Below are 14,337 nucleotides of genomic sequence, written 5' to 3' on the forward strand. Positions count from 1 at the left end.
AAACCAGGACTAAACCAGGACTGAACCAGAACTGAACTAGGTCTGAACCAGGTCTAAACCAGGTCTAAACCAGGACCGAACAAGGTCTAAACAAGGACTAAACCAAGGTCTAAAATCAAGTCTAAACCAGGACTAAACCAGGACCGAACAAGGTCTAAACAAGGACTAAACAAGGTCTAAACCAGGTCTAAAACCAAGTCTAAACCAGGACTAAACCAAGACTAAACCAGGACTAAACCAGGACTGAACCAGAACTGAAACAGGTCTAAACCAGGTCTAAAATTGGGGCCAAAATAGGACTAAACCAAGATTGAACCAGGTCTAAACCAGGACGAAACCAGGACCGACCCGGGACTAAACCAGGACTGATCTTGGACTTGAAAAACTTCACTCTCGCCTCGTCCCAGATTTCTGTTTGTTCGTTTAAATCGGCGTCGCCCTGGACTCAGTCGGCGGTTTCGTTGGCGCGTTCGTTCGGTCAGACTTCGTTCGTCGAGGCGAGATCGACCGTTCTACATCTGCGGAGAAGAGATAATGAGGCGAGGACCTTTATAAAGTGTTCAGCTAGATACTTTTAGACCGGCCCGGGTCCACCTCTCAGCTGTTTAAAGGGCTTCGTCGAGAGCAGCTGCAGGTCCGACCCGGAACCAGGTCTAGATCTGAACAGACCAAGTATAAGGCTGCGGCTCACACCTCCCGAAGATCCCCCAACGAACGCACAACTACACAACAACTACGTCCATCGTTTGTGTGCCGTTTGTGCCGCAAAAAGTCTCGTTTGTGCTCTTTTAGTCTTGGAGATATTAACGATTCTTTTAAAGGTCAACTTGAAATCAGCCAGCCCCAAGGAAACTTCAAAATGCTCTAAAACGACACAAAACGGAGTCAATCTTTTGGGCTTCCTTTGTGTTGCAAAAAGTTTAATTTGTGTGGTTCTTAAGATATTCAGTTTTATTTTCAGCTGATGGCGTCATCCAGCGTCTCAAAATGTTAAACAGCAATGACGTCATATCATTTCAGCAAAAATTTATAAGTAATACTTTAAAAAATAAACTCGCACAAATGAAAACTGTCACAGCACAAATGAAATATAAACGTTTCGTATAATTTTCTGCTGCTTTGAGGCGATTTAACATTTTGAGGGGCTGGATGATGTCATCAGCCCAAAATAAAACTTAAGAACTAGAATCACACAAACGGAACTTTTTGCAGCACAAACGAAGCACAAAAGAGTGACATAGTTTTGTGTGGTTTTAGAGAGAATTTTTAAGATTCCTGGAGGCTGCTGACCCCAATTTGACCGAAAAAAGAATCATCCATCCATTTTCTGCCACTTATCGGGTCGGGTCACGGGGGCAGCAGGGATCCCAAGGCGTTCCTTTCTCAGGTCAGCCCAGAGACATAGTTCCTCCAGTGTGTCCTGGATCTTCCCCGGGGCCTCCTCAAGGTGGGACATGAACACCCTTTAAGGGAGACACCCAGGAGACATCAGAACAGACGTCCTCCCCCTCAGACGCTCCTCTCCACGTGGAGGAGCAGCGGCTCTACTCCGAGCTTCTCACCCTATCTCTAAGGGAGCGCCCAGCCACTCTGTGGAGGAAACTCATTTCGAGCGCTTATTTCAGGATCTGGTCATTTCGGTCATTACCCAGAGCTCATGACCAGAGGTGAGGGGAGGAAAGGAGACTGACAGTAAATCGAGAGCTTTGCATTTCGACTCAGCTCCTCTTCACCACAACGGCCACAACATACAGCAACCGCATCACCGCTGACGTTGCACCTGTCAATCACGCTCCATCCTCCCCTCACTCCAGAACAAGACCCCGACTTACTTGAACTCCTCCACTTGAGGCAGAGACTCTCCACCCGCCCGGAGAACCACGACCTCAGGGTGGAGAGTCCCTGCCTCATTTTGTGTCGTTTTAGAGCATTTCGAAGTTTACTGGAGGCTGCTGATGCTAATTTAACCTATAAAATAATCGTTAATATCTCCAAAACAAAAGCAGCACAAACAAAACTTTTTGCAGCACAAACGGAGCACACACGATGGACGTAGTGTTTGTGTCGTTGTGCGTTTGTCGGGGCGTCTCGGTGCAGGTGCGGCTCACTACATTAGCCACATGTTTATAGGATACGTTCAGTGGTTTAAATACAGCCGGCGTTTATACTGTTCGGCACAAGTCCTACAAAATACGCTCCGGGTCCGGATCCAGGTCCAGGTCTGATCGAGTCCCCAAGTGGAAGAACCAAAAGAAGCGTTCCACGGCGGCGGGCTCCGGGGGTTCCAGACCGGGTCCTGGCGCCGCAGACCTCCACGGACCAGACCAGAGTCCAGGGCCGCGATCAGGACTTGTCTTCGTAAAAGTCTGATTCTGGGAGCTCCACCTCGGCGACGCCACGAGGGGGCGCGACGGGCGAGAAGAGCTGCACTCCACCTGAAAGAAGAGCATCAGAAGATCGTCAGGAGATGGTCACGCGCTCCTCCTCGCACAGCCGCCTCACATTTCTCTCGCCTCGCTTCCTCCTCCTCCATTTTTCAACTGTCAGACAAATGGGTCGTATTAAATGTTGTTCCAAAAGAAAACCACGGAGCGAAGGAGTAAACCTGAAGGAACGAAGGAGTAAACCTGAACGAACGAAGGAGTAAACCTGAAGGAATGAAGGAGTAAACCTGAAGGAACGAAGGAGTGAACCTGAAGGAACGAAGGAGTGAACCTGAAGGAACGAAGGAGTGAACCTGAAGGAACGAAGGAGTAAAACTGAAGAGAATGAAGGAGTAAACCTGAACGAAGGAGTAAAACTGAAGGAGTAAACCTGAACGAAGGAGAACGAAGGAGTAAACTAAAGGAACGAAGGAGTAAAACTGAAGAAATGAAGGAGTAAACCTGAAGAATGAAGGAGTAAACCTAAAGGAACGAAGGAGTAAAACTGAAGAATGAAGGAGTGAACCTGAAGGAACGAAGGAGTGAACCTGAAGGAACGAAGGAGTGAACCTGAAGGAACGAAGGAGTGAACCTGAAGGAACGAAGGAGTAAACCTGAAGGAACGAAGGAGTAAAACTGAAGGAACGAAGGAGTAAAACTGAAGGAACGAAGGAGTAAACCTGAAGAAAAGAAGGAGTAAACCTGAAGGAACGAAGGAGTAAACCTGAAGGAACGAAGGAGTAAAACTGAAGGAACGAAGGAGTAAAACTGAAAACTGAAGGAGGAACGAATGAAGGAACGAAGGAACGAAGGACTGAAGGAACTGAAGGGTAAACTGAAGAACGAAGGAGTAAACTGAAGGAACGAAGGAGTAAACCTGAAGGAACGAAGGAGTGAACCTGAAGGAACGAAGGAGTAAACCTGAAGGAACGAAGGAGTAAAACTGAAGAATGAAGGAGTGAACCTGAAGGAACGAAGGAGTGAACCTGAAGAACGAAGGAGTGAACCTGAAGGAACGAAGGAGTAAAACTGAAGGAACGAAGGAGTAAACCTGAAGGAACGAAGGAGTAAAACTGAAGGAAAGAAGGAGTGAACCTGAAGGAACGAAGGAGTAAAACTGAAGGAACGAAGGAGTAAACCTGAAGGAACGAAGGAGTGAACCTGAAGGAACGAAGGAGTAAAACTGAAAGAACTGAAGGAGAACTGAAGAAGGAGTGAACCTGAAGAACGAAGGAGTAAACTGAAGGAACGAAGGAGTAAAACTGAAGAATGAAGGAGTGAACCTGAAGGAACGAAGGAGTGAACCTGAGAGAAAAAGGAGTGAACCTGAAGGAACGAAGGAGTAAAACTGAAGAAAGAACTGAAATGAACCTGAAAGAACGAAGGAGTAGTGAACCTGAAGGAACGAAGGAGTAAAACTGAAGGAACGAAGGAGTAAAACTGAAGGAGAAACTGAAGGAAGGAGGGAAACCTGAAGGAACGAAGGAGTAAAACCTGAAGGACGAAGGAGGAGTAAACCTGAAGAAAGGAGTAAGGAACTGAAGGAACGAAGGAAGAAAGAACTGAACGAAGGAGTGAACTGAAGGAAGAAAACTGAAGAACGAAGGAAGTGAAACCTGAAGGAACGAAGGAGTAAACTGAAACGAAAGTGAACTGAGAACGAAGGAGTAAAACTGAAGAACGAAGGAAACTGAAGGAAGAACGAAGAACGAAGTAAAACTGAAAGAAACGAATGAAGGAGTGAACCTGAAGGAACGAAGGAGTGAACCTGAAGAACTGAAGGAAGTAAAAAGGAACGAAAAGTAAAACTGAACGAACGAAGAGTAAACCTGAACGAACGAAGGAGTAAACCTGAAGGAACGAAGGAACTGAAGGTAAACCTGAAGGAACGAAGGAAGAAGGAACGAAGAGTAAAACCTGAAGGAACGAAGGAGTGAAACCTGAAGGAACGAAGGAGTAAACCTGAAAGGAACGAACGAAGGAGTGAACCTGAAGGAACGAAGGAGTAAACCTGAACGAACGAAGGAAGGAACCAAGGAGTAAAACTGAAGGAACGAAGGAGTAAACCTGAAGGAACGAAGGAGTAAAACTGAAGGAACGAAGGAGTAAAACTGAAGGAACGAAGGAGTAAAAACTGAAGGAAAACAAGGACTGTAAACTGAAGGAACGAAGGAGTAAAACCTGAAGGAACGAAGGAAGGAACCGAAGGAGTTAACCTGAAGGAACGAAGGAGTAAAACTGAAGGAACGAAGGAGTGAACCTGAAGGAACGAAGGAGCAGACACCAGAGAAAAGAACCAAACTTTATTGGTCTCAGTTAGATCTTTTCTCCTCGTCTGTTCCTCTGCTCCTCTATTTTCTGCTCCTCTCTTCTCTGTTCTTCTCTTTTCTGCTCCTCTGTTCCTCTCGTTTCTTTTCCTCTGCTCCTCTGTTCCTCTTTTCCTGTTCTTTTTTTTTTCTGGTCCTCTGCTCCACTGTTCCTCTCTCCTCTGTTTCTCTCTTTCCTGCTCGTCTATTTCCCTCTTTTCTGCTCCTTTGTTCCTTTCTTCTCTGTTCCTCTCTCCGACCTTCCTCTCGTTTTTGCTCCTCTGTTCCCCTCTCCTTTGTTCCTCCCTTTTCTGTTCCTCTGCTCTGCTCTTTTCTTCTCCTCTCTTTCCTGCTCCTCTGTTCCTCTTTCCTCTGTTCCTCTCTTTTTTGCTCCTCTGTTCCTCTCTTTTCCGTTCCTCTTTTCTGCTCCTCTCCTCCTGTTCTTCTCTCCTCTCGTTTCGGCTCCTCTGTTCTTCTCTTTTCTGTTTCTCTCTCCTCTGCTTTCTATTCCTCTGGTCTTCTCTCCTCTCTTTTCTTTTCTGCCCCTCTCTTTTCTCCTCCTCTTTTCCTCTGCTCCTCTTTTTCTGCTCCTTTGTTCCTTTCTCCTTTGTTCCTTTCTTTTCTATTCCTCTGTTCTTCTCTCTTCTCTTTTCTGTTCCTCTATTCCTTTCTTTTCTGCTCCTCTGTTCCTCTTTTCTGTTCCTCTCGTCCTCTGTTCCTCTCTCCTCAGCTTTCTATTCCTCTGTTCTTCTCTCCTCTCTTTTCTGCTCCTCTTTTCTGTTCCTCTCTTCCTCTCTCCTCTGTCCCTTTCTCCTCTGTTCCTCTTTTCTGTTCCTTTCTTTTCTGCTCCTCTGTTCTTCTCTCCTCTGCTCCTCTGTTCCTTTCTCCTTTGTTCCTTTCTTTTCTGCTCTTCCTCTTTTATGTTCCTCTCTCCTCTGCTTTCTATTCTTCTGTTCCTTCTCTCCTCTCTTTTCTGCTTCTCTCTTTTTTCTGCTCCTCTGTTCCTCTCCTCTTCTTCCTCTCTCCTCTTCTCCTCTCCTCTCCTCTCTCTCCTCTCTCCTCTCTTCTCCTCTCCTCCTCTCTCTCTCTCTTCTCCTCTCTCTCTCCTCTCTCTCTCTCTCCTCTCTCTCCTCTCCTCTCCTCCTCTCTCCTCTCTCCTCTCTCTCCTCTCTCCTCCTCTCCTCCTCTCTCCTCTCCTCTCTCTCTCTCTCCTCTTCTCCTCCTCTCTCTCTCTCTCTCTCTCTCTCTCTCTCTCCTCTCTTCTCCTCTCTCTCTCTCTCTCTCTCTCTCTCTCTCTCTCTCTCCTCTCCTCTCTCTCTCCTCTTCTCCTCTTCTTCCTCTCTCTCTTCTCCTCTCCTCTTCTCCTCTCTCCTCTCTTCTCCTCTCCTCTCCTCTCTCTTCTTCTCCTCTTCTCTCTCTCCTCCTCTCTCCTCTCTTCTCCTCTTCTCCTCTCTCTTCTCCTCTCCTCTCTCTCCTCTCTTTCCTCTCTCTCTTCTCCTCTTTTCTCCTCTTTTCCCGTTTCCCGTTTGGCTCTTACTGGTCACAGTGATGGTAATGTCAGTGGGCGTGGCCTCTGGGTGGGCGGGGCTGGGTTCCAGGATGATTGACGGCTGCAGGGAGTCACTCAGCGGGGTCCTCTGGCTCCGGGAGGCGGGACTGTACCGGGATCCGTCCAACGAGACCGAGTCCACACACGGGATACTGGTCTGGGGGAAGAAAAAAAAAAAAAAAACGCTCACAAGTTTTGTTTTTTGTTTTCATTTTGGTTTGAGACGTGTAAGTGATCGATCTTTTAAAGTGCATTGTGAGAAATTTAGATTCCACTACTTTTTCACTCACTGGACATTCGGACACACCTGAAAATGTGTGGCTGGGCTCTTGTTGTGAAAGCTGGTTTGGGCTCTAGTAGTAGTACAGTAGTAGTAGTAGTAGTATCAGTAGTAATAGTAGTAGCAGTAATAGTAGTAGTACAATAGTAGTAGTAGTAGTACAGTAGTTGTAGTAGTAGTAGCAGTAGTAGTACTAGTAGCAGTAGCAGCAGTAGTAGTAGTAGTAGCAGTAGCAGTAGTAGTACTAGTAGCAGTAGTAGTACTAGTAGCAGTAGTAGTAGTAGTAGTAGTAGTAGCAGTAGTAGTAGTAGCAGTAGCAGTAGTAGTACTAGTAGTAGTAGTAGCAGTAGTAGTACTAGTACTAGTAGTAGTAGTAGCAGTAGTAGCAGTAGTAGCAGTAGTAGCAGTAGTAGTAGTAGTAGCAGTAGTAGCAGTAGAAGTAGTAGTAGTAGTAGTAGCAGTAGTAGTAGTAGTAGTAGCAGTAGTAGTAGCAGTAGTAGTAGTAGTAGTAGTAGTAGCAGTAGTAGCAGTAGTAGTAGTAGTAGTAGCAGTAGTAGTAGTAGTAGTAGTAGTAGCAGTAGTAGTAGCAGTAGTAGTAGTAGTAGTAGTAGTAGTAGCAGTAGTAGCAGTAGAAGTAGTAGTAGTAGTAGTAGCAGTAGTAGTAGCAGTTGTAGTAGCAGTAGTAGTAGCAGTTGTAGTAGCAGTAGTAGTAGTAGTAGTAGTAGTAGTAGGAACAGTGTACTTACTTTCTTACTTTTGTTTTGTTGTGGTGGTGTTTTGTTGTTATGGTATCTGACTGTAATAGTCGTTGGTTGTCATGGTGTTTGTTGTCACGGTGTTTGGTTGTTGTCGTGGTGATTTGTTGTCATGGTGTTTGGTTGTTGTCATGGTGTTTTGTTGTCATGGTGTTTTTGTTGTCATGGTGTTTGGTTGTTGTCATGGTGTTTGGTTGTTGTCATGGTGTTTGGTTGTTGTCATGGTGTTTGGTTGTCATGGTGTTTGGTTGCCATGGTGTTTGGTTGTCATGGTGTTTGGTTGTCATGGTGTTTTGTTGTCATGGTTGTTGTCATGGTTTTGTGTCATGGTGTTTTGTTGTCATGGTGTTTGGTTGTTGTCATGGTGTTTGGTTGTGTCATGGTGTTTTGTTGTCATGGTGTTTTGTTGTCATGGTGTTTTGTTGTCATGGTGTTTGGTTGTCATGGTGTTTTGTTGTCATGGTGTTTGGTTGTTGTCATGGTGTTTGGTTGTCATGGTGTTTGGTTGCCATGGTGTTTGGTTGTCATGGTGTTTGGTTGTCATGGTGTTTTGTTGTCATGGTGTTGTTGTTTGTCATGTTTGTTGGTGTGTCATGGTTTGTGTTTGTTCATGGTGTTTTGTTGTCATGGTGTTTGTTGTCATGTGTGTTTTGTTGTCATGGTGTTTGGTTGTGTTCATGGTTGGTTTTTGTTGTCATGGTGTTTGTTTGTTGTCATTGGTGTTTTTGTTGTCATGGTGTTGGTTGTCGTCATGTTGTGTTTTGTTTTTTGTCATGGTGTTTGGTTGTCGTCATGGTGTTTTGTTTGTCACTGTATTTGGTTGTCACAGTTTGTTTTGTTGTCATGGTGTTTGTCATGTTCGTCATGGTGTTTTTGTTGTCATGGTGTTTGGTTGTTGTCATGGTTGTTTTTGTTGTCGTGTGTTTGGTTGTTGTTTGTGTTTTGTTGTCATGGTGTTTTTGTTGTCGTGGTGTTTTGTTGTCATGGTGTTTTTGTTCGTCGTGTTGTGTTTGGTTGTCGTTTGTGTTGTTTTGTCATGGTGTTGTTGTTGTTGTCATGTCATGTGTTTTGTTGTCATGGTGTTTGGTTGTCGTCATGGTGTTTGGTTGTCATGGTGTTTTGTTGTCACTGTATTTGGTTGTCACAGAGTTTTGTTGTCGTGGTGTTTTGTTGTCATGGTGTTTGGTTGTTGTCATGGTGTTTTGTTGTCATGGTGTTTGGTTGTTGTCATGGTGTTTTGTTGTCATGGTGTTTGGTTGTTGTCATGGTGTTTTGTTGTCATGGTGTTTGGTTGTCGTCATGGTGTTTTGTTGTCACTGTATTTGGTTGTCACAGTTTTGTTGTCATGGTGTTTGGTTTGTTGTCATGGTGTTTTGTTGTCATGGTGTTTGGTTGTTGTCATGGTGTTTTGTTGTCATGGTGTTTTGGTTGTTGTCATAGTGGTGTTTTGTTGTCGTGGTGTTTTGTTGTCATGGTGTTTGGTTGTCGTCGTGGTGTTTTGTTGTCATGGTGTTTGGTTGTCGTGGTGTTTTGTTGTCATGGGTTTGGTTGTCACAGAGTTTTGTTGTCATGGTGTTTTGTTGTTGTCACGGTGATTTCTGTGCGCGTCGTCGTCGTTGCTCACCACGATGCCGAGCGCCTTCAGGATGTTCAGTTTGCACATGGGGCAGGTGCAGTGCTCGTTCAGCCACGGGTCCACACAGCCTTTGTGGAACACGTGTCTGCAACACAACAACACAACAACACAACTCAACAAAACAACAACACAACTCAGTACAACAACACAACAACAACTCAACAACACAACAACACAACTCAACAAAACAACAACACAACACGATATTACAGCAAAAGAGAGGCAAAGTGAAAAGGTGCACTGTGTAACTTCTCTAGTGGAGGGTCCATGGAGATGTTTCACAGTATGGCATTAAACCTTTCTATCTCCATGGAGACCAAACCAGATCAAGTTACAGGTAAGATCTGTGGAGAGGCGACCCCGCTCACAGTCAGAACGCCTGCTTTTCTGGGTATTTTTGTGCCATAAAACCACCTGTAATTGAATAAACGTAAAGTAGAGCCGTTTAATGTCACACTGCGGAACATTCCAAGCAGAGCAGTGACATCTCCATAGAAACCGGCAGGTGACGGACTCTGAACCGGAAAAGCTACACAGTGCAGCTTTAAACAGGGTGGCCCACGAAGCAAGATTCAAACGTTCACGAATGAATCCAAACCACCGACTGAATAAAGACGTGTTCTGAGGGAGTGGGACGTCACCACAGCGTTCCGCTCCAGTTTTTTGAAGCTCACTGAGGCCTGCGGTTTATAGGGGGAGTTTGGGGCAGAGTTCCACATGAGGAATAGGAAATTACTTACGGATAAAATAGCAAAATAAAACAACAGCTGTGACTTTAAAGTTTGTCAGATACAGGGCTTAAATTATCCAAATGATTCTAGCGAAGGTGTGCGGAGTTTAAAAGCCCAACGGAGCACTTCCTGTATTGGCACGTAATGACGTCACAAGGTGGAACCGCGTGTTTTCGGTTTCAAAAGAAGAACAGTGTAAGTTTTGTGTGAGACCAGAGAGAGACCAGGGTTAGACGAGAAAGAGAGAGACTTTCAATTCAAGACTTCTTCTCTTGGCAGCAGCAGAGTGGTTGGCTGCTCTTGTGGCTGCCTGGCTCACACACTGAGCATCTTTGGAAACTTTTTTTGGGTAACACTTTATAATAACTACACATTATTTAGCCTTAATAAAGCAATGAACAAAGACTTAATTAATAATGAACAAAGACTTAATTAATAATGATTCACGCTTAGTAAATGCTTAATAAAGGATAATTAGTCTTCACTTTAGAAAAGCTCTCAAAAAGACTTAACTAACAGATAACAGCTGCCTGAATTATCATTGTATTGCATTATTAGTAAATCATTCTCTCATAGTTTACAAATCATTAACAGTGTTGGGAGTAATGTATTATAAAAAGTAATGTATTACTGTAATGCGTTGATTTTTGCTGTAACGCAGTAATGTTCGGCATTACAGGGGGAAAAAATGTTAATATTTTACTCGGTACAAATGTGAGTAGTAACGCGCGTTACAATGCTTTTTTAACCTGGATTGAAGTGGTGGGTTTTTCTTCATAGAAATTCGCTAAAATCACCGTGAAATCAGCAGCGGTGAAACGCCGGAGACGCGGCCGGATAAACCTTCAGTTAACCACGGGCGAAAGGACCAACCCAGAACTCTACGCTGTTTAGACCTGGGTCACTTCTGGTTTAGACCTGGCTTACAGTCGTCTCTCGCTCTAACGCGATTCACTTTTCGCGGTCTCGCTGTTTCGCAGATTTTTTAGAAATTTTTTTTTTTGTGCAATTTTGCATGCCTTTTGTTTTTAGTGTATGAACACGTATTGCGTTCCTCCCGCTGTGTCCTGATCGGTTAAGGGACTCCTGTCTCCTGTACAGTACAGAATGTGTTCAGCTGCCAAATTTAAATAAATGTTCAATCTCTAGCAGTGTGATTCTGAAGTGCTGTATGTCTGCAAGTTTTCTCTCCGACAAAATCCACAACGTCGACGAAATGTTCTGCACCGACAAAGTCTCCTGCGCTCACACCCAAAAGACAGAGGACGATGCAAACCATCGCCACAAAAAGTTTGGACACGTTGAAGGAAGGTAGTTGTTACGCGCTGTAGCAGAGTTTTGCACCGGGTCTTGTACCCGCAAATAGTTGCTGAAATCAGGACCGTGAGCCTGAGCAGCAGGGTCCATAAAGAACAATCGAGCAACAGCCGCTCTTACCTCCATGAGGTGCAGAGCAGAGCCGCTCCTTTCTCCTGCGGTCACCTTCGAGCCCGTCCTGACAGTGAGTCCTGTTTTAGTCCTAGTTCAGTTCTGGTTTAGTCCTCCTCTTCAATCCTGGAATCAGTCTGAGGTTAGTCCTGTTATAGTCCTGGTTTAGTCCTGGTTCAGCTCTGGTTTAGTCCTGGTTTAGACCTTGTTTAGTCCTGGTTCAGTCCATATACGGCTCAAAAGTTCAGCTTTTTTGCAGTTATTTTGGTGAGAGTAACTTAAAGTAATGCAATAGTAATGTAATGCCTTACAATTTTAAATGCAGTAATATTGTAATGTAATGAATTACTTTGAAATGACAGTAATAAGTAATAAATAACGCATTACAGTTTTAAAGTAACTTGCCCAACAGTGATCATTAATATGCTCAAATGGTTAGTTCATGAGTAATTAAGTATGAAATAATTATGAGTAACTATTTACAGCACAGGCAAATTAAGTGCAAGTGCTAATTAAGGTAGTAATTAAGTAGTTACGAAGCGTGAATCATTATTAATTAAGTCTTTGTTCATGCTTTATTAAGGCTAAATAAGGTGTAGTTATTATAAAGTGTTACCTTTTTTTGTTTTTTGAGCTCAGTTTTTAACATCATATCAGGGGATTTTTAACCAACTCAGAAGTGCAACACGAGCAGCTCAAAGGACACGAGTTAGGGACGGTTGGATTTTGTGAAATGAGCGGTTTGTTTTTCCCGTATCCATGGAAACCGAGCAAGAGGCTGGATCAGGAGCTGTGGACATTTGAGACGCTACAGGCTTTTTCCACCACATGTGAGGGCAAATGTGGCAGACGACCGTCCAGAGGAAACACTTGGAGAGAGTGTGTTCAGTTTAAGTGAAGAGCACAGTGTAAATGTGCAGGCTTCGCTCCGTCACAGACACTCGGGGTCAGGGGTCAGGGGTCAGGGGTCGTACTTGCAGGGCAGGATTCGGACCACGTCGTTGAGCTGGTAGGACTCGATGCACACGGCACAGTGATTAAAGTCTGGGTCTGTCTCCTGGAAAAACAAACGACAAACGTGAAAATAATCCAGGTCAAATCAACTTGATGTCGACGTATTCAGGATACTGTGTTTATACATGCACCATGATGAAAAAAGTGTTGTGTGTTGTGTTGTGTGTTGTTGTGTGTTGTGTGTGTGTGTTGTGTGTTGTGTTGTGTCTGTGTTGTTGTGTGTTGTTGTGTGTTGTTGTGTGTTGTTGTATGTTGTTGTGTGTTGTTGTGTGTTGTGTGTTGTTGTGTTGTGTGTTGTTGTGTGTTGTATTGTGTGTTGTGTTGTTGTGTTGTGTGTGTGTTGTCTGTTGTGTTGTGTGTTGTTGTGTGTTGTTGTTGTTGTGTGTTGTTGTGTTGTTGTGTTGTTGTGTGTGTGTTGTGTGTTGTGTTGTTGTGTGTTGTGTTGTGTGTGTTGTTGTGTGTTGTGTTGTGTGTTGTTGTATGTTGTGTTGTGTGTTGTTGTGTGTTGTATTGTGTGTTGTATGTTGTGTCAGTGTTGTCTGTTGTGTGTTGTTGTGTATTGTATTGTGTGTTGTGTCAGTGTTGTGTTGTATTGTGTTGTATGTTGTATGTTGTGTCAGTGTTGTGTGTTGTGTTGTTGTGTGTTGTGTTATTGTGTCAGTGTTGTGTGTTGTTGTGTGTTGTGTTATTGTGTCAGTGTTGTGTGTTGTTGTGTGTTGTGTTATTGTGTCAGTGTTGTGTGTTGTGTGTTGTGTTGTTGTGTGTTGTGTGTTGTGTTGTGTTATTGTGTGTTGTGTGTGTTGTGTGTTGTGTTGTGTTATTGTGTCAGTGTTGTGTGTTGTGTTGTTGTGTGTTGTGTTGTGTTATTGTGTCAGTGTTGTGTGTTGTGTGTGTTTGTGTTGTTGTGTGTGTTGTGTGTGTGTTGTGTGTTGTTGTGTTGTTGTGTGTTGTGTGTTGTGTGTTGTGTTGTTGTGTGTGTTGTGTGTTGTGTGTTGTGTGTTGTTGTGTGTTGTGTTGTGTTATTGTGTCAGTGTTGTGTGTTGTTGTTGTGTGTTGTTGTGTGTTGTGTTGTGTGTTGTTGTGTGTTGTGTTGTTGTCTGTTGTGTTGTGTTTTGTCGTGTGTTGTGTGTGTGTGTGTGTTGTGTGTTGTGTGTTGTTGTGTGTTGTGTTGTGTTGTTGTGTGTTGTGTTGTGTTGTTGTGTGTTGTGTTGTGTTATTGTGTCAGTGTTGTGTGTTGTGTTATGTTATTGTGTCAGTGTTGTGTTGTTGTGTTGTTGTGTTGTGTTACCTTGTCTCCTCTCCGGACGGTTCGTGTGGTCAGTTTTCTGATCGCTTTCTTCGCTGCGTCTCCAAATCCTCTCTACACCACAAGAACACACGGTCAGGACAGGAGGGCGGGTCTGGTCCTGGTCTGGTCCTGGTCTGGTCCTGGTCTGGTCTGGTCTGGTCTGGTCTGGTCCTGGTCTGGTCCCGGTCTGGTCCTGGTCTGGTCACGGTCTGATTCTGGTCTGATTCTGGTCTGGTCCTGCTCTGATTCTGGTCTGGTTGTGCTCTGGTCTTGCTCTGGTTATGGTCTAGTCCTGGTCTGGGTTTGGTAGTGCTCTAGTCGTGGTCTTTTCTTTGTCTTTTCCTGGTCTTATCCTGTTCTGATCCTGGTCCTGGTCTGGTCTAGTCATAGTCTAGTCGCGGTCCGGTCCTGGTCTGGTCTTGCTCTGGTCTTGCTCTGGTCTTGTTCTGGTTGTACTCTGGCCTTTGACTGGTCCTGGTCTGGTCCAGCTCCTGGTCTAGTCCTGGTCTAGGTCTGGTCCTGGTCTGGGTCTGGTCTGATCGTGGTCTTTTCCTTGTCTTTTCCTGGTGTTTTCCTGGTCTGGTCATGGTCTGGTCCTGGTCTGGTTTAGTTCTAGTCTGGTCTTGGTCTTGGTCTTGGTCTGGTCCTGGTCTCTCACCTGGGTGCGCCCCCTGGTGGACCCGCGGAGTCTCTGCGCGCAGTAGAACAGGAGCCAGGCCGAGCTGACCCCGAGCAGGACGATGAAGGACACGGAGACGAAGACCAACGAAGACCGGGACGAGTTCTGAGACCGGGCCCCGACCAGGACCCGCACCTGCACCGTCAGGTTCCTCTCCAGGAGCGACAGGAGCTCCCTGCCAAACAGCTCCGGGATCATCACCGCCACAACAGGACCGGTACCTGAAACAGAACCAGGACTGAACCAGG

At 44.9% G+C, this 14,337-nt stretch overlaps 1 protein-coding gene across 1 annotated transcript in view; it reads right to left on the reverse strand.

Moving 5' to 3' along the window:
- Nucleotides 1-1,894: 1,894 nt before the first annotated feature.
- Nucleotides 1,895-14,337, reverse strand: part of rnf130 (ring finger protein 130) — a 31,813-nt gene continuing 19,370 nt past the window's right edge. Inside the window, exons 8-9 of the mRNA XM_055160159.1 lie at nt 6,267-6,435; nt 1,895-2,435 (exon numbers count right to left, since the gene is read on the reverse strand). Coding sequence (XP_055016134.1) covers nt 2,344-2,435; nt 6,267-6,435 — 261 coding nt within the window. The 3' untranslated portion in view covers nt 1,895-2,343. The remainder of the gene's footprint in view (nt 2,436-6,266; nt 6,436-14,337) is intronic.

This window comes from Boleophthalmus pectinirostris, unplaced genomic scaffold (assembly GCF_026225935.1).
Source record: "Boleophthalmus pectinirostris isolate CB_2022bp ecotype Guang Dong unplaced genomic scaffold, ASM2622593v1 HiC_scaffold_3, whole genome shotgun sequence".
NCBI lineage: Eukaryota > Metazoa > Chordata > Actinopteri > Gobiiformes > Gobiidae > Boleophthalmus > Boleophthalmus pectinirostris.